The 18,493-nt window shown below is 37.1% G+C and overlaps 2 protein-coding genes across 11 annotated transcripts; both read right to left on the bottom strand.

The window, feature by feature from the left end:
* Positions 1 to 1,778: 1,778 nt before the first annotated feature.
* On the bottom strand, positions 1,779 to 12,418 carry LOC117983547 (KH domain-containing, RNA-binding, signal transduction-associated protein 2-like). 9 transcript variants are annotated; one of them, XM_069499924.1, is made up of 9 exons: positions 12,087 to 12,418; positions 11,267 to 11,391; positions 10,162 to 10,271; positions 9,123 to 9,334; positions 7,272 to 7,328; positions 6,456 to 6,596; positions 4,326 to 4,525; positions 3,375 to 3,615; positions 1,779 to 2,400 (listed from the first exon to the last, which is right to left on the bottom strand). In XM_069499924.1, exons 1-8 carry the CDS (start codon positions 12,295 to 12,297, stop codon positions 3,400 to 3,402), a joined length of 1,272 nt encoding a protein of 423 aa, XP_069356025.1. In that variant the 5' UTR covers positions 12,298 to 12,418; the 3' UTR covers positions 1,779 to 2,400; positions 3,375 to 3,399. The 9 variants fall into 9 exon arrangements, with proteins under 9 accessions (XP_069356025.1, XP_034826015.1, XP_034826014.1 ...); XM_034970124.2 differs by having other exon boundaries at positions 3,390 to 3,615; XM_034970123.2 differs by having other exon boundaries at positions 3,404 to 3,615.
* Positions 12,419 to 13,034: 616 nt separating this feature from the next.
* LOC117983936 (dynein light chain roadblock-type 1-like) lies at positions 13,035 to 18,024 on the bottom strand. Of its 2 annotated transcripts, XM_034970579.2 has the most exons (6): positions 17,660 to 17,676; positions 16,408 to 16,526; positions 15,750 to 15,864; positions 15,488 to 15,575; positions 13,628 to 13,728; positions 13,035 to 13,279 (listed from the first exon to the last, which is right to left on the bottom strand). In XM_034970579.2, the coding sequence occupies exons 3-6, from the start codon at positions 15,804 to 15,806 to the stop codon at positions 13,121 to 13,123; spliced, it is 405 nt and encodes a 134-aa protein (XP_034826470.1). In that variant the 5' UTR covers positions 15,807 to 15,864; positions 16,408 to 16,526; positions 17,660 to 17,676; the 3' UTR covers positions 13,035 to 13,120. The 2 variants fall into 2 exon arrangements, with proteins under 2 accessions (XP_034826470.1, XP_034826469.2); XM_034970578.2 differs by lacking the exons at positions 13,035 to 13,279; positions 13,628 to 13,728; positions 15,488 to 15,575; positions 15,750 to 15,864 and adding exons at positions 14,634 to 14,689; positions 17,168 to 17,268; positions 17,983 to 18,024 and having other exon boundaries at positions 17,660 to 17,741.
* Between the last annotated feature and the right edge of the window lie 469 nt (positions 18,025 to 18,493).

Genomic DNA, 18,493 nt, shown 5'->3' with positions numbered 1-18,493 from the left:
CCCTTGTTACCAAGATTATTCTTTGATCTGTGGGTGTTTCACCAATAGGCTTATTCTATTATAATAGTCAAATAATCATTGAACACAAGATATTTACTTACCATTACTAGAGAAGCTGGAGCTGAAAATTTCAAGAATTTCATTAAGTTAGTGCAAAGTTTTATCTATCTACCCTATTTTTTTAAAATTGCAATCGGTTCAGTGTTTTCCATACAAATCAGTTCAGTGTTTTCTCAATAATTTCATCTTACACACAAAATAGTGTTAAGTAATTTGAAAAAAGTTGCATTCCTTAAGATTGTCATCCTTAATTACTATCACAAGTTTATTTGAAGAAACATAGTACCTTAGGTAAACTGATCGGCGATTGCTTTTGATTTTGTTCAAAAACAGTATGTTTGAGGTACTAGATGTCCATGTTGTATTTTTCGTTTCAGGCTTTATTTTATAGTTTTAGATTTTGTTTTTCTCTAGCACCATTAACACGAGTTTTGCATCGGTTTTAATTTCAGCTTTGCATATACGACTTCTGGTTTACCTTTATTTTGCAAAAAAAAATTGTACCGAAGTTTATGTATTTTATTACTGGTAAGTACTATACAGCAACATTTATGATAACAATTTTCCTTAGGCATTCCGATTTTTTCGTATTTTTATTACCTTACTATTTCTTTTAAGAACTTACCCTGTACCTTTTCTTTACAGTCCATTATTCTTCGGCGACGTCCCATTTTCGTTGTTTCTTAATTTTGTTAACTTATTCTTTAATGGTTAAACTTCAACTCTTCAGTCTTTAATTTCATATTATTGCGCTACCTTTTTAAAATCAGCCAATATAATATCATTTCATGCTTTTACTCTTTTATTTTTATTAAGATTGGCTTGGTTTACCAAAAAGGATCTTTCTTCTAATTACCTTTTCGTTCATGCGGTAGATTTGCTCTTAAAATTTTTAAGGGGAAAATCATAACAAATTCATACTAATGTTTGATAATGCATCAAAAATGTAGACAAGGTGCAATTTAAGATTCTTTTACGGTATTAATTTAAGGATGCAAATCCGCTTATTAATAGTCTCACTTTGGGAAAAAACTTGAGAAATTGCCATTTTTTGTGTCCTATGCAGGTTTAAATATCTATAATAGGGTACATGATTAATGACTTAATAATGCAAATATAAACGAAGTCGTTCCGTGCTTGTAATGTAAATGGCTTTAGCAGTGCATTTACCGCCCGCTAAGACAGTTTGTTATTAAGTTTATGAATCGATATTCGTTATTTTATTCACGGGTATTCCACACTATTGGAAATCGCCATTTTTCGTATCTTTATTTTGACCGTAGTAGCACAGGTGTACTGAAATTACATGGTCCTTCGAACCGGATCTCCTATTGTGTTATAATTTTAAGTCTTATTTAAGTTGTAACATTTAATTTGTTTGTACGTCAAGTACAGTTTTAGTAGTCATGTACCCATTATATTGTATTTTTAATTATTTCATTTGAATGTGTATACGGCGTAGGTAGGACAGGCAATAATTTTGTTTTAACAGATGAAGTAAGGACCTTATACCAAACAGAATTTGTTAATAAAAGAAAGTCTCTAATCAAATTATGTTGTAACATCCCTACTCAAATAGGGTTTGGGGGATATTGCACTGGAAAAATAATTTATTTTTCCTCATAAAGTTATATCTATAGGGCATAAAGTCTTTTTATGAATCACTGGAGAGACTCCCCTTTACCATTTGTCAGTACTTTGGTAATTAAAATTCGTAATTAGTTTTTGATTTTATTTATTTCTAAGACACACAAAGTTTGTCGTACATTATTAAAGTTTCGAAATAAAGAAACCATCTCAAGTTAAGTTTTACATATTTAAGAAACTATATTTAATTATAAACTAAGCTTTTTTCGTTTTTATACCTAAATCAAAACATGTAGGAATAGTCACTTTTTAAAATTCCATTTTATAGTTACTGATCTTAAGATTACAGACGATTTTTTCAAAATAATTTTTGTTCTTTAATATAACTACCATTCTAGGATTATAAGATATTAGAATTAGAATATTGCATAGTTGCATACATTTATAGTTTATGGCTCTCATTCCTTCGGTGAGAAAAATTGATATTACAATTTTTTTTTAATTGTTTGCGTTTTATTATTCTAGTAATGGTGCAGATTTATAAGTTAGTACATATTTTATTGGTATGGTGCCAATGGGTTTTTAAATGCTATAAACTCGTTCTATATTTAAATTACATAAGTTTGGAATCTTCTTTTTGCTGCAGGTATTTGTCTCCAATTTTTTAGTTTGATTACAGTTTTCTGATTTATTTTGAGTAATTTTTACTCACCGGCTACTTACTGAGAGCGTTTCTTCTGAGGTGTGGCTGGCCTGAAAATTGACACAGTTTTGTTAAAAAACTTAAATATCACTAAAAAAACCATTGAAATTTGTAACTTAAGAAAATGGCAAATAAAACAAAAGTAAAGTGAACATAATAAAAGAAGCAAATCAAATCTGTGCCTCGAATCGGACTTTTGACTCGAAAAAATCAATGTTAATATTTTTAGTTGTTGATTAGAAAGCAAAAGTGACTTATTTTGTTTCACACAAAATAAATCTATCAATAAATTAGTCTTATTAATGTTCTTATATTAACAAATAGTTATCTCAACTCATCTCAATAGTTAACTCATGGATTTTTTTTAATCATTTTAATTTATTTATGAACTTGAGCTCAACTTGATTTTAAATATTTTTTAAATGTAAAAGGGTACGAAATTTTAAATTGAGATTACCAAGCTATTTGCACATTCTTCAAACGTTTTTTTATTAGTTTTTAAATTCTAAGTATTAGTGACTCTATTTTTTTCCTATGCATGTTTTTTTCATAAAATCTATTTCCCCCAGTCATAATCAGATTATCAGGGAACTACTTATGGAAATACAGTTCTCTAAATTTTTTAAACTTCAACTGTGTTAATTTTAAAGTTTAGTACGTCGAAAAATGAACCGTGCCCGATCGACGCACTATTTCAACGGTCCGGGTACTAGTTGGACGTGAACGGTACGTGCGTCGAAGAGTCCCTATGTCGCGTCGCGCGCTTAAGGCCTTGTACTCGCAGGGCTCCCTTGCCGGGCGCGCGCTGGTACGCGTGTCAGCGAGCCCCTACGTAGTGCGCGGAGGCCTTGCAATCGCGAAACTTATAAGTTTTTAGTGACTTAATTTTTTATGCAATCCGTTTTCTTTAGTCATAATCAGATTGGGAGGGAACGGAATATATTACTCAATTTTTTAAAACTTCAACCGCGTTAATTTCAAAGTTTAGTACGTTAAAAGCTTGAACCGTGTCCGATCGACGCACTAGTAAAATACGAACGGTCTGGGTACTACTTGGGCGCGCGCTGGTAGGGCGAGGCGCGCTGGTAGTGGCGCGCGTGCGAGGGCCCGGGGCCCGGGCGGCGGGTCCCCACGTCGCGGGCCGAGGCCTTGTATTCACGCTGCTCGTCCTTGTAATAGCTCGAATCGTCCTCGTAGAAGCGGTCCTGGCCACGCTCGTAGCTGTAGTAGTCCGGCTCAGGCGCGCGCGGGGGACCACGCGGCCCCTGGAAATTGTAGAGAACAAATTCAAGCACAGCAAAAACATCAGCAGGACTATTTCCATATCTGAGTGGATATATAATTTAAGGCCGATTCTTAATTGCAAAATAACTGCAACTGAGGAATAAATTCACTCCACAATGCACTACATGTCCTGACGATGCTTCATTGTTGGAATGAAACGTAATGTAGAATGTATTCTGGAACATGTGTGGTGGTGTATGGTGGAGTATTGCTTGCCTTTCCTGCTTCTTTAGTAGTAGTGGGAGAACAGACGGTATAGTCTGCGGCAGGTCGAGATGACAATCGGGGTATGAGTCGGGGCGACGCACACCAGCACAGCCCCCCGCGCTTACCCGGTGCGGGCGAGCGCGAGTGACGTGCGGGGCGTTAATTTCCCGATTGCTATCTCGACCTGACGTGTACTATACATATCGCATACTGCACCTTGTACCATATAGATTGGTAGCTTGTAGTTCCCTGTATAATATTATGGAGTTCCGCAGAGGTATGCCTGCTTCTATCCAACAATCAATGTGACATGAATGACAGGTGGGAAGTGGCTAGTGGGATTAGTTGCTTTTCATCTAATTCAGTTTGGCGATTTGTGTACAAAAACAAAACGGCAAACAATTACATACCTCAAATTGGCAGCCGAAGTCTGTTAATAAACGGCACTGAGATTATTAGAAACCTATAGAAATGACAAGATCACCTGTCTGACATGCGGTTCCGGCGCCGCGTACGGGTCTTCGTACGGGTAGGACGTCTCCATGGCGGAGCGTGCCCTGTCAAGAATGCTGAGCACCTTGGTCTTAGGCGGCATGCCGCGCATGCCCTGCGGCGGCATGCGGGGAACAGTGGGCGGGCGCGGTGGCCGCTGCGGCGCATGCGGGGGCGCGTCTGGAACAAAACCTGTGCCATAATAGCGTCGTATTCTTCATTTTATAGGGTCGTGACTCAATCACGTAATGGAAGAGATTTTCTTGGGATAATGTCTACCTGACCGAGTGTCGGCCACGGCGGCAGTCAACTCAATTCTTTCTTGAGGAAACCCTGTACCTAACAATTTTTGGCCCAACCTGGGGATTGCACCCAGGCCCTCGTCAATCGTCATCTGTAGTTGCCCATGCTAATCAAAACGTACATTGACCAATGCGCAGGACATATAGTGCACAAGTGTGTGCTCAAACAAAGGTGCACTCTCTATTCCCTTACTCTCAATCCGACATGATCCGAAGAAAAATTAGGCGCAGGAGCGACGGCTTTACATACTCTTTGATGCACAAAAGTGCAACAATGCTAACTTCCAATTCCGGGTTGCTAATGAGAATTTCTTATCAGAAAAACCCAATTTATTTTGACCCAATCCAAAACTCAAACACAGAAGCTCATGATCTGCAATGATAAGAAGCTGACTACCACACCAACGAGGCAGTTCTCAATAATAATGTAGTAGGCTCCCAGATACTGTGGCTTTTGATTCAGGTTTAATATAATTATTATCAGGTGTTTTATCCAAGGATAGATGGCTCAATGTGCTCCCCAAGATCACATTTTAAAGGATAATTGGATTCAACTATCCTTGTTGTACATAAACTTATAAAATAAATTGGCAGGTCTTAAAGTAGCACTAATAAATAATTCAAGTCGTCAGTTTATTTTTGAGATTTATGTACAACCAAAATTTAGAAAAGAGGTAACCTGTTTTTTCTTGATTTCATTCAAACATTTGGTGGCCTGTTCAAGTAATTTTACCATTGTAGTGTTTGGTGGTTAGTTGTGTAAGGTTATTTATTTTATGATTGTGTGAAACTTGCAGGAAGAGAATTTTTCAATAACCTCTATCTCCTATAACAAATGGATATCCTTAGACATCATTTAAGAAATGGCATTCACAGTCATCTGTATTTTAAAATTATCATAGTTTAAAACATAGTAGTGTTTGTTAATTATTTTAAAATTAAAATCAACAAAAAATAAAATAAAAACGAAATTAGGAAACAACAATAAAATTTTGAATGTCATTGGTGTGTTATAGCAGTTAAATTATTTAATTTGTATAAGTATATGAATGAATTTTTTTTTCAATATAAGCCAATTTGCAGGCTTTTTAGTGTATGTGTTCGTGAGTGAATTTTGGTCCCTGGTTTATGTGAAAAAGTATTTAGTTGAAGAATGGTCCCCCAGTGTCGTGTTCGTTTTTAAAGGGCTTGAACGAATTAACTACAGGACACGTTATTCAACCATTTTCGCATTTACCACTAACCAACGCACAATGACTGTCAAAACATTGTCTGGAGATAATAAAAACCCGAAAATAATGACGAAATTGTAAAATTTCTAGCAACCTATAGTTAATATTTTGCTTTTGAGTACAATTTTATCTTAATTTAGGGGCCTTTTACAATAAAATAAAAAATAAATAAAAAAAATGCAGTTTGACAGCGGCTATTCATATCATACACCATCCATCTTAAAAATACTCACTTTTTAATTTGGTTCAACTGTAATTTGGGTCTCTAATTCCCCAAGGGAAATTCTGAGAACAGGAACGGGAACGGGAACAAATTCTGCGGGGCTTGAAAATCATTTCATTCGTACCTCAAAAGGAAAACTTATAGAATCACTTTGTTGTCTGTCTGTCTGTCGTGTCGTCAAGAAACTTATAGGTGGCGCAGTCCGTCATTAACTTGCAGTGTTCTACATTAAAGTGTTAAGTATATCTTGTACGACGGTACGGAACCCTTTGTGTGCGAGTCCGACTCGCACTTGCCCGTGTTTTGAAGCAAAACGTGTCCAGTCATTAATTCGTTCAAGTAAAAGTGTCAAGTCAAGGGCGCACCTGCACTAACTACGGGGTTCTGGTAGGAATAGGAGCGTTTTGTGACGGTGCAAGCGCGGTACACCACGTTCTTGCTCTGGGGCGTTTCGAGAAGGGCCCATCGCTCCGCCCCTGTATCTGGCGGACTTTCGGGCCTCGAATCTGGCGGACAAATGCGCCCATTCAGTCGACTATTAGTTTTCTAAAAGTTCGAAGGGAATTTTAAAGTCGAAATACATATCGGATTGAATAATTGAACTTACACGCCGGGTGTATATAAACCTTCTTGTCAGCCTGTAGTGGCTAATTATTCTATTTTACACAATCTCAAAACTGAATTGACAGGTCCAAATCTAGTGCTATCCTTTTCCGCAGGGAGTATTATGGAAAGGATAGAAATACATTGGAACCTTCATTTCAGTTTATTTTAAAGATTCTGTACCAGAACTGTCCACACTTTATCACTGCACTGCATTCATTCTCAATCAGTCAATAGGGTAGGGTGGGAATTCTTTGATTTGCCAGGATAAAAGTAGGGAAAAAATATTTGTGCACTACACGCATATTCCCTATTGATACAATAATACATTTTAGCGTAAGATAGCAGTGTTCTTATTTTATTTATCAACTTCTTGATGACTCAAACAAAGGTCGGAGGAAGACCTTTCCGAAATTTTTATTTTTGTTTCTGATTTGGGTTAGATTTCTGCCGCGTTTGCAATTTTCGATATGTATTTCGATTTTAGCTTTCATTTTGTAACAATTCAATGACATGATATATGTACGTAGATTAGTTTGTAATAGTGTGATCAATTTTATTAATTAGTGTGAGCTTACGTGCTGCGTGGCCCTGGGAGGGCGTTTGTAGGAGGGGCCGGCGCGGTGTCCCAAAATCTGGCGGAAAAAGTGGCACTGTTTCAATTTTGCCTAGCTACTGTGCATTGATCACTTTGTACACCCCTTTTATTACTTGGTCACCTATTTGATTACTTTATACACCCATTTCATTATTTCGTCACCCATTTGATTACTTTATACACCTAATTGATTATTTGGTCACCCGTTTGATTACTTTGTACACCCATTTGATTACTTGTACACACACATTTGATTGCGTGGTAATTAATCCACTTGATTACGTCGTACACCCATTTGATTACGTTGTACACCCATTTGTTTACTTTGTACACCCATTTGATTACTTGGTCATCCATTTGGTTACTTCATACACTCCATTTTCAAAATCAAATAAGTTATTCAAAGTAGGTACCTAACTACAGTGTATTTGATTATGTGGTCACCCATTTCATTACTTTGTTTATCCTTATCACCCAATAGATAGGTCAATCTAGCCTAACTACTGTTCTTCGATTACTCTGTACACCACTTTGATTACTAAGTTTACCTCATGTTCTTCGTCACCAAATTTGCCAGTGTAACTTTACCATTGTGCTTTGATTACTCTGTACACCCATTTAATTACTTAGTTCACATATTCTTCAACATCCATTTATAATCTTATTGTTTTGATTACCCTGTGCTTACTATCTTCACCCATACTTTATTGTTGTTGAAGAATTTATTTTTTTGATAATTTTAGTGTTAAGTGTAGTTTTTTTCCTGTATTATCTTAAGTGTGGCGTTGTTGCCCTGTTGGGGCGATTGTAGTAGTTGTCGTCGTTGTGTCGCCAAGTCTGGTGAAGAATTTGCATTTTCAAAATCTCACCTACTGTTTCTATTATGCTGTACACTAGGTTAAATTTTACCAATATTTGATCACTTAGTACACCATATTCTTCACTGTCTTTGAGTGAAACTACATTTCCTTGTGATTACTAGTTTCTTGAGTTTAGTTTATAAGTTACTTTTTATATGTTGTTTAGTTTAAATTTGTATTTAATAAATGGCAGTTTGATAGTTTTTATAACACAGTATATTTTGATTTGTCCAGTTTTTGTTATGCATTTAGATGGACATACACATAAGTTTGAGGGCCTATAGTTGGGTATAGAATTATTTTTGGCCCCTCAAAAGTTCTATAATAGTAATTAACCAAAGATGAAAATAAATAATGTAAACTAAATTAATAATGAAGATGTTAAAGTAAACTAATGAGTATAACTATTATTAGGCAAATAAAACATGCAGGGGTATACCTGGAAGTGTAAAAAGTATTAAAAATCTCTTTCCGGTACAGAAAGAAGGCAGTTGTGGCTCACTTCAACCACCAAGTGATAAATAATTTACTCCGCAAGTACACAGTGAGCAGTCATTTTATATGAACCATTGACGCGGAGTTATCGAATGATCTTTCAGTACTACAATCTAAAGAAATAGTTTAGACTGTTGATGGAGTCTGAATGACTGAAAATATAATCTAGACAGAGCTATCCTGTGGGGTGTGGGGAGGGATAATACCGACTGGTATATATACAATTATTTCGCTTGTAGTAGATACTAGAGGTTGGGGGTTAATCCTGGGCATGCACTTCTAACTTTTCAGAGCTAATCACTTGCTTTGATGGTGAAGAAGTGCCTGAGAGTTCTCCATAATGTTCTCAAAGGTGTGTGAGGTCTCAATGTGCCAGTGTGGCAGACTATAGCCTAAGCATTTCTCATCTTGATGAGACCTGTACTTCAGTAGTGCGCCGGCGATGGGTTGATGATGACTATTAAGTAAATTATTACCTCTCTCCATAATCTCGCGATGCATATGCGGAGGAGGTCGCATCATATCAGCAGGGTCTGGTATGAGGTATTTCTTGACCTCTGCCAGTGCATATGCGATCCTCGCATGCGCCTCGGCAGGTGGCGCTAATGCTGAAATCTCTACATGCAGCTCGTCTATCAGGTGAGCGTGCTTGGGGTCCAGTGAATTCCTCAATTCTTCTTCTTTTTGTCTGAAATGGATAATGATAATGGTCCAAAGATAATGGTAATCATCATCAGGGGATAATGTGGTAGTATCCCAGAACCTTTTTATCCCAAAGGTTGACAGTTTAAGTCTTAGCCATTGCACCACAGTTGTGCCTTCTCCTAACACAGGCCTCATAAGCTTAATGCTTATTTGGCGGAAAAAGAGGAATACTAGCCATGACTAATGATACCTGTAACTTTGTCCACGTGGATAGTAGTCTATAAGTTAGTATATATTATCTAAATATATAAAAGGAAAAAGCGACTGACTGACTGATCTATAAACGCACAGCTCAAACTACTGGACGGATCAGGCTGAAATTTGGCAAGCAGATAGCTATCATAACGTAGGCATCCTCTAGGAAAGGATTTTTGAAAATTCAACCCCTAAGGGGGTGAAATATGGGTTTAAAATTTGTGTAGTTCACGCGGACGAAATCGCGAGCATAAGCTAGTCTAATTATATAAAACGAAAAAGTGACTGACTGACTGACTGATATATCAACGCACAGCTCAAACTACTGGACGGATCCGGCTGAAATTTGGCATGCTGATAGCTATTATAACAAAGCCATCCGCTAACAAAGGATTTTTGAAAATTCCATCCCTGAGGGGGTGAAATAGGGGTTTGAAATTTGTGTAGTCCACGCGGACGAAATCGCAAGCATAAGCTAGTGACTTATATAAAAACAAGTTGTGAAATCATTACCTATAGAAGAATGTACAAGCAACAGGTCATATTGTGTTGTGTATAATCCTTGGAAAAAAATTCAATTAAATAAAATTGGACTTACAAGTTATTGGAACTAACCTGTCCCTTATGGAGCCCCTGCCCAGCACTGCCATCTTGCACATGGTCTCTTCCTGCAGCTGCTTCATGGTGGTGCCCTTGGGGCCCATCAACTTGCCTATGAAGTTCACCTGGAACAAAATTAACTATGTTAGTACAGTTCATGCTTTTACATATTATGCTGTTTAACTATTGTAGTGGAAAATGACTTAATATCTTTTCAGAGTAATGAGCGTTTTAGGCAATTTTTGTTGTAAGTTTGAGACTTCTTCATAATTTTCTTTTGTTCTTAAATGTGTGTGAACTTTGAAGTCTGCACTTTACCAGTGTGGTAGACTATGTCCTAACTAACCTAGACCCTCCTCGTTCTGAGAGAAACTAGCCAAGTGCAGACTGGCAGACTTCACACGGCCGAGTTCTTCAACATCATGGAGAACTCTCAGGCATGCCGGTTTCCTCACGATGTTTTCCTTCACCGTTAAATCAAGTGATATTTTAATGACTTAAAAACGCATGTAAATCCAAAAAGTTAGAAGTGCATACCCGGGATCGAATCCCTGACTTGAAGGCGGACGCCTTAACCATTATGCTACCACAGCTTTTTTAGACAGAATCAATAAAATTTTAATTCTATTCCGAATGGCATCTCTTCTAGTTTCAGTGTTTGAGTAGCAAGTTGATATGCCAGTCAGTCAGTTTTCCTTTTAAAATAAAATAGTTGATTTAGGTATTTAAAGATCTCATATAGCCTATGTCACTCAGGAATAATGTAGCTTTCTACTGGTGAAAGAATTTTTAAAATCGGTTCAGTAGTTCCAAAGATTACCCCCTACAAACAAACTTAACAACATTACCTCTTTATATAATAGTAAAGTGTATAGATTATAAACTAGCTTCTGCTCATCTGCATGGACTACATAAATTTCAAACCCCCATTTAACCCACAAAAGGGTGGAATTTCGAAAAATCCTTTATTAGTGGACACCTAGTCTCGCACAAAGAACACACCCTCCAAATTTCATGTCCCTAGGACCAGCATTCGGCTGTGCGTTGATATATATGTCAGTCAGGACTTTGAATTTTATACAGTATAGGTACAGATAAATGTTAAGAAATAGTTTTATACCTTAGGGTGTTCTTTAATGGGCACCAGTACTTTGACAGCAACTTTGACAGGTTTCTCCCTGTACACGTCCACATATTTCAGGTCTCTGGCTGGTATCCTGCCTGTTGCCTGTACTTTTGCTACTTCTACAACAAAATATGAAAAATATTTTGTTTAATTCGATTAGATTTAATAGAATTGTTTAGATAGATATTATACTAGCCAATTGCCTCACTAACCCATGCTTTCGTGATTCCTTCAACTAGAAATTACAGATAATAATATGTAAAGTGCAAATGAAACTCTTTTCAGTGAATATTACCGCTATAATATCAAAATAGTGGGTACGCACTCTATAGTAGAGACATATATCTTTGGTGTAAACGTGCCCCTTGCATCTATCTGCCCCACTTCCCCTACAATATACACCTGTCACCATAACACCACGAAGGTCAGAAAATAAGTTCAGTGACCTCATTATTTTAACTTGATATAAACTTCCAAGTTAAGGATTCTTTTGATAGACAATAATGCGACTTGAGATTAGACCTTTGCATTTCAGTCAAGCAAGCATATTTATCACATAGCGAATTCCTAGGTTTTAAGAAAATCAACTTGATGCATGTTTCACCACCATGTCACATAAGCACGCGGGAAATAGCTTCGCTAAGTACCTTTACTTGTTTTGGGGATGAAATATGGGACCTACTGAGCAATATGATTATTATGATTTTGTGTAACAAAACATTTATTATTTCTGTTTTTAATAGTTTTTTTTAGCAAGACATCTTTTGACGTTATCGATAAGTGCATAAATACATGGAGGTAAATTTGAACGTACCCTGGTCAATAAGTCTGGTCGACACTGGAAATTTTCCAGCGTTGAGTTTAATTTTCTCGCTCAACAGTTCCCGAATGTATTCGCCGGCTTTTTCATTAATTTTTGCCCCCTCCTCGCCATCTTGTTCTAGGTGTTCGTCTGGCGCTTCTTGACCAGCGTTTCTTTTGAAATCGCTGCTGTTGTATCCGTTTTTATCGTATTTGTCTGCCATATTTGTACTTTATTCACTAAATTCTTATAAATATCGATACCACTGCAAATATTCACCTAAATAATTAAAATTACACTGTTGGCGTCAGTCAGCCGGGTGACGCCGAAATGTCATAGAGTCAATAGAGGAAAGCGCAAATATGGCGGAACTTCCGACGCATATCTGACGCGATGTGATTGGTCATTTTAAATTAAATTATTGCCAGAATTAAAAATATTATTAACAAGAACCAACATTGAGACCAATTGCTTGGCAACTATTGCCAAACATTGGTGCGAATAATGGACAAACAATTGTCACAATATTGGTTCAACCTTGGATGTGTGCGTGCGTCATTTTGTGTGCCACAATCTAGGGTTGGACCACAGAGTACTTTGTAATATAGGACGTTGAATTCAGGAATATTGAATATTACAGCTAAATTAATTCATTATAATATTCATACACAGAAGAGATAATAGTACTAGATTCAGACGACGGAATACATCATTTAATTTATATGTATTAGAAAAAAACAGTAAATCTATTCTATAATATTATAAAAGCGAAAGTGTGTTTGTTTGTTTATCCTTCCTTCACACCCTAACTAAGCAACCAATCGACTTGATTTTTGGCGTAGAGATAGTTGAAAGGACGGAGAGTAACATCAAAGAGTTCCCACGTTATTTTTAAAAACCTAAATCCACGCGGACGAAGTCGCGGGCATTATTTAGTAAATAATTTCTTGGTTTGTTCATTATTATTTATTTTTAAAATAAAGCAAATACAAAATTAGGATCAACTGTAGGTACCTACAACTAAAATATAGTTCTTTACTTTCTGATCATTTTGTCTTTTTTTCATTTTGTTTTGTACGATTAGGCATTTTCTTACTGGCTCTTGCGTGCTGCAGTACTAGGATGTTGAATTCTGAGTAGGGCACCACCATCACTTCCAATTTTTTCGTTTTTATTCTTAAAACTAACACTTCGTCGAATGGGTCCTGTAAAATATTATTATTTTAATAAGACAATACAACAAGTATCCCTCTACCCTTCCAGCATCAGTTTTCCCCTCCAAATTCCAATTATATTAATGTGTATAGCATGGTATAGCGCATCTTCCTCGCACAAGTACATAGCTTAGTATTGATGAAAACGGTTACCTACATATTTTTCTAGCGTAGATTTCACATCTTCGCAGCATAGCTGTATAGCACATCTCTGGTGGAAAGATATCCTTAAGAGAACACTTGACGGCAACGTTAGTTCGGATTTTCGTTGCGCGCCAAGAAAGCCTTGTCGCACTGTACATTATTTTATGCCGCATATTGTAAGAACAAATAGATTACAATCTCTGTGACGCTGAGGTGTGTCATGTAGCCGAGGCGTCGCATCGCAAAGCCGTAGTGGGTGGCGCCGACCACGTTCATGTTGGTAAGCACTGGCGCTCCTGAAACAGATTAAAAAAAATATGATACAAGTTAGCCCTTGACTGCAATCTCATCTGGTGGGGTGGTAAGTGATGATGCAGTATAAGATGGAAGCGGGCTAACCTGGAAGGGGTATCAGTTTTTATTAAACCCTTTGGTTTCTACACGGCATCGTACCGGAACGCTAAATCGCTTGGCAGCAAGGCCTTGCCGGTAGAGTGGTAACTAGCTATTATTATAACCATATTAACTAGCCAACTAGATTAGATGAGCTGAAGAACAAATGCATCATCCCAAGAAATCCCCAATATTATTTGAGTAATTTTTAGGGTTCCGTATCTCCAGAGAAAAAAAGGAACATCTATAGGACCATTCTTCGTTGTCTGTCCGTCTGTCGTGTCTGTCAAGACCGGTCAAGGGTATCAAAACTTATAGGGTACTTTTCGTTGACCTAGAATCATGTTTGGCAGGTAGCACTGTCTCATAGCAAAAATAGGAAAGGAAAAATCCGGAAATCGTAAATTTGTGGTTGCATCACAAAAAAAAAAAAACTAGTACGATGGTACAGAACCCTTCATGTGCGAGTCCGAGTCCCACTTGACCGATTTAATTTGTTTTATTCCGATACAAGATAGTCATTGACTGCGATCTCACCTGGTGGTAAGTGATAATGCAGTCTAAGATGGAAGCAAGCAAACTTGGAAGATGTTTGGCAATTTCATTAAAAAGTTAGTAGGTATATTACGCTGCAGAAAGTAATGTACATCGGCCTTTAGAATAACATTTCGGTTTTGTAGAGCGTTGCCTCTGTCACTCATACCTATATGACGTTAGGTCGGTCTCAACGACAGGGACAACGCTCTACAAATCTGCTATCTCCTTCTAAAGGTCGATGTACATTACTTTCGGCTGCGTACTGTACTTACCTATTCTCCCGCGGAAAAACAAAAGTTTCAATGGGACGATAGTTGTTCACGAACTCTGTGACAATAATTATGATTAAGGAGAGATTTCTTCTACCAACTACCTAATTGTTATTAAAGTCAAAGCTAATTCGAAGCAACACTTTTATGTAATTTTTGGAAAGATTCCATAACTACTGAGTTATGTCTAGGTAGGAATATTGCAAATCAGTAGTTTATCACCTTTTTTTTAGGTAGGTACCTACCTAGTAAAATTAATCATATTAAGATTTTGAGTAAATTGTGGCTTTTAAATAGAAAAAAAAAACATCTGATCAATTGCGAGTCGGACTCGCACTCGTAGCCACCTACAAGAAATAACACTTTAATTTTCAAGTCAGCCATTATGTTTTTTTTTTATTTCTCGTTATAACAGCAATAGAAAACACATTCTGTGAAAATTTCAACTCTAAGTATATTTACTAAGTAGGTAGGGTTCATGGGACGGACGGACGGACAGCGGAGGCTTAGTATAGGGTCCCGTTAGCGCCCTTCGAGTACGGAACCCTAAAAGTGGCTAAGATCACAGAAATTTGAACAGTTATAGAAATAGTAATGACGCATGAGCTTGTTGTTGAGATGTGTAGTGAAACATAATTTTTATTATTTCACCAGAAACAATTCCTGAATCCCTATGGTTTAGGAGTGCTGTACGTGTACCCCCTGCATCATCAGTGCAGATTTTTTGTACCAGAAACCCTATCGGGCGTCCTCAGAGCACCCTATCAAAGTTTCATCACAATCTGATCAATGGTTTAGCAACGCATAGCACAAACACAACTCATTTTTTTATATAGAAAATAGATATAAAAAAAACCTTCTTTATTAGTCATGATGACCCCTTCAACGGAGTCGTCCTCCATAATTCTGTCAACTACAGGGTTGACCTTGTTCAGAGACGCTGTCTGTAAGGTTGTATTAATTTAATTAACTACGTATCATTATCTTACAAATCCAAGAATTAACAATCAAGGGCAGGAATAAATCAGTATCCATTTATTATATTCACTGAATTCACTTAGATAACCTAACTTTCATAAGGAAAAGCACAAAAAAGTTTAATAAAATACAAATCTTACAGTTTGAACGAGCCACTCATCGTGTGAATCCTTCAATAGATTTGTTAATATCTTCATAGCAAAGTTGTATTGTACAATTGATATAAGTATTTAGCTGCTAGGTAGATATAATTATCTGTAAAAACATTATAGTTAATTTTTTTGGTTAAACAGCCAAGTGATTCTATTACTATTATTAGTTTAAACTAAAGACGTTACGGACGTTCGATTCCGATTCCGAAAGGTCGGAACTTCTGATTGATTTTGCACCTTGGGTTCCGATTTCGTTTCCAATAAATTTTAATCGGAAGTTACATATATCGGAGGTCGAATATGCTGATGATGCTTAGCTTCACTACTAGTAGGTAGGTACTGTTTAAGATTTTAAGATTCGATTTTTATTTTACAGGTACCTATACAGTATACACCTATCTGTATTATGTTTTGAACTGATACTTAGTTAGAAATAACTGATGATTAAATGTGTGTAATTTTATTTTCTATGACCCGCCATCACATCTTATCTGCTGCCTCCGCATCCGATTCCGGTTCCGATATAACCAAATTAAAAACTCCGGTTCCAAATTCGGTTCTGATATAACCACTCCCGTAACATCCCTGGTTACAACTAGTAATTAAATAATATAGTAAGTAAGCACTTATTTCTCATATTACCTACCTATGTTTCTTATTACGGTGTTTCTGCACGACGCAAGCGGCGAAGAGCTGATCCACGACCACTAAGATTTCAATCTTGTTGGTCAAGACACGGTACGCGACCAACTCGTCTAGTACGTCCTGTCAAGGTACCAAATATCAAACATCAAATCAAGAAAGAGATGATCAGGATCTTCGGATTTGTAGAGCTTCGTCTCTGTCACTTTATACCAATGTGACGTTTTATCGCTTAACTTTTCAGTTTCAACAGCAAAGACGATGTTCTGCTGATAAATACCGATAGATACCGATAAACTGTCGATATTTATTTTCTTTCCAAAGCTCGATATTTACTGCCGGGTACCTACTATAGGGTTTGTTTAGTGTCTATAAAAAACCGGCCAAGTGCGAGTCAGGCTCGCGCACCGAGGGTGCACAAAATAAATAAAAATCTGTTCTAGAATGCAGAAGTGAAGCCCTTTCATATGATACCCCACTTGATATAGTTATCTGACTTTGAAAATTGAAAACACTAATTATTAGTACATTTACACACACATTTCCACAATTTAATTTTTTTTGTGTGATGTAACCACAAATTCACGGTTTTCAGATTTTTCCCCTTCTGTCTAATATAAGACCTACCTACCTGCCAAATTTCATGATTCTAGGGCAACGGAAAGTACCCTGTAGGTTTCTTGAGACAGACAACAAAGTGATCCTATAAGGATTCCGTTTTTCCTTTTGAGGTACGGAATCCTAGAAATAATAATATCAGTTACAATTTCTCCAATGGCTTGTTGGACGGTAGATGATAGTGCTGGCAGGTTGGTTGACAATGTCTGCGCCATGTTCTCTGGGGCCGTGCACATTTCCACAAGATCTGTTAAAATGTGATGTTTTAGGGAGTGGAGTGGAGCAGTCGTTTTTGACTAGCTGATTTTGGCGACTTCGTTCGCGTGGATTTATGTTTTCAAATTCCCGCGGGAACTCTTTGATTTTCCGGGATATAAAGTAGCCTAAGTCACTATCCAGGCTTTTAACTATACCCATGCAAAAAATCACGTGGATCCGTTGCGACGTGATTGAAGGACAAGCCAACAAACCAGCAAACAAACAAACACTTTCGCATTTATAATAAGGGTACTGGTGGCTTTAGTCAAAATAATTTTTCCAAAAGGAGTGCATCAAGCTATAGCATTTTAAGCTGCAGTTTTCATGAATCGATAATTCACGATATCTACTTAATGTTAATACACAGGTTAAGTACATACTTTGGCGGAAAAACATGATTCCCAATACATTTGAGTTGTTTTCTATGCGAGCCACTGAATCAGCTGTAGGCTCGTCGAATTCCTGTAATTAAACACCTGGGTATACTATAAAAACGGAGAAACTACCTCGCATCGCGGGGAAACCTGTTAAATATCAGAGTACATTGTGGCGTCTTTGGAGTTTGGACGTGAGCTAGGGCGCTACGACATGGTTACGACGTACCATGTTTTAGTAGCACCATGCTACGCTAGGACACTTCCTACGTGTGCTACGACACTTCGTAGCACTTGTTTGCACTTTCATTCATTTTTCTTCTACTCACACTTGGCATTTCCCATTTAGAAATTATCTTTTTGCAATCATCCATTGTAAGTAAAAATTAAATATTTCTAAAAATATAAGGTATATTAAATTAAAATTGTCAGTAAGTATATATACGTTATAAAAAATCAGGTTGGTTTCAAAAAACAGTGTAAAAATTGTACCATATAGTCTGAAAATAAAGTATGTGTGTAAATAAAATACTACGTCAAACCTACCTGCGCCGCAGTTTACTTTAGTTGCCCAAACTCGACGCCAACTCCAATCCGACTCAACTGTAAAATGAGTAAGGCTTTAGAGTAAGGGTGAGATCTATAGAGCGAACTCTGACTTAGCTTAGACCTAAGATAGAGTTAAAACGAGACAGAGCTATATCTCTCACAAAAGGCCGTCAGCGGGCGCGATACCATACTCTCCTACACGCTCTCGATCAGGACGCGTCCCCGCATCTTCCTAACAGTTTCTTTTAAAGAAGAGTTTGTTTTACATACTGATTGCCCCACAGGACGCAC

The sequence above is a fragment of the Maniola hyperantus genome, chromosome 7, assembly GCF_902806685.2.
Source record: "Maniola hyperantus chromosome 7, iAphHyp1.2, whole genome shotgun sequence".
Classification (NCBI taxonomy): Eukaryota; Metazoa; Arthropoda; class Insecta; order Lepidoptera; family Nymphalidae; genus Maniola; species Maniola hyperantus.
This window is presented reverse-complemented; position numbering and strand designations above follow the sequence as displayed.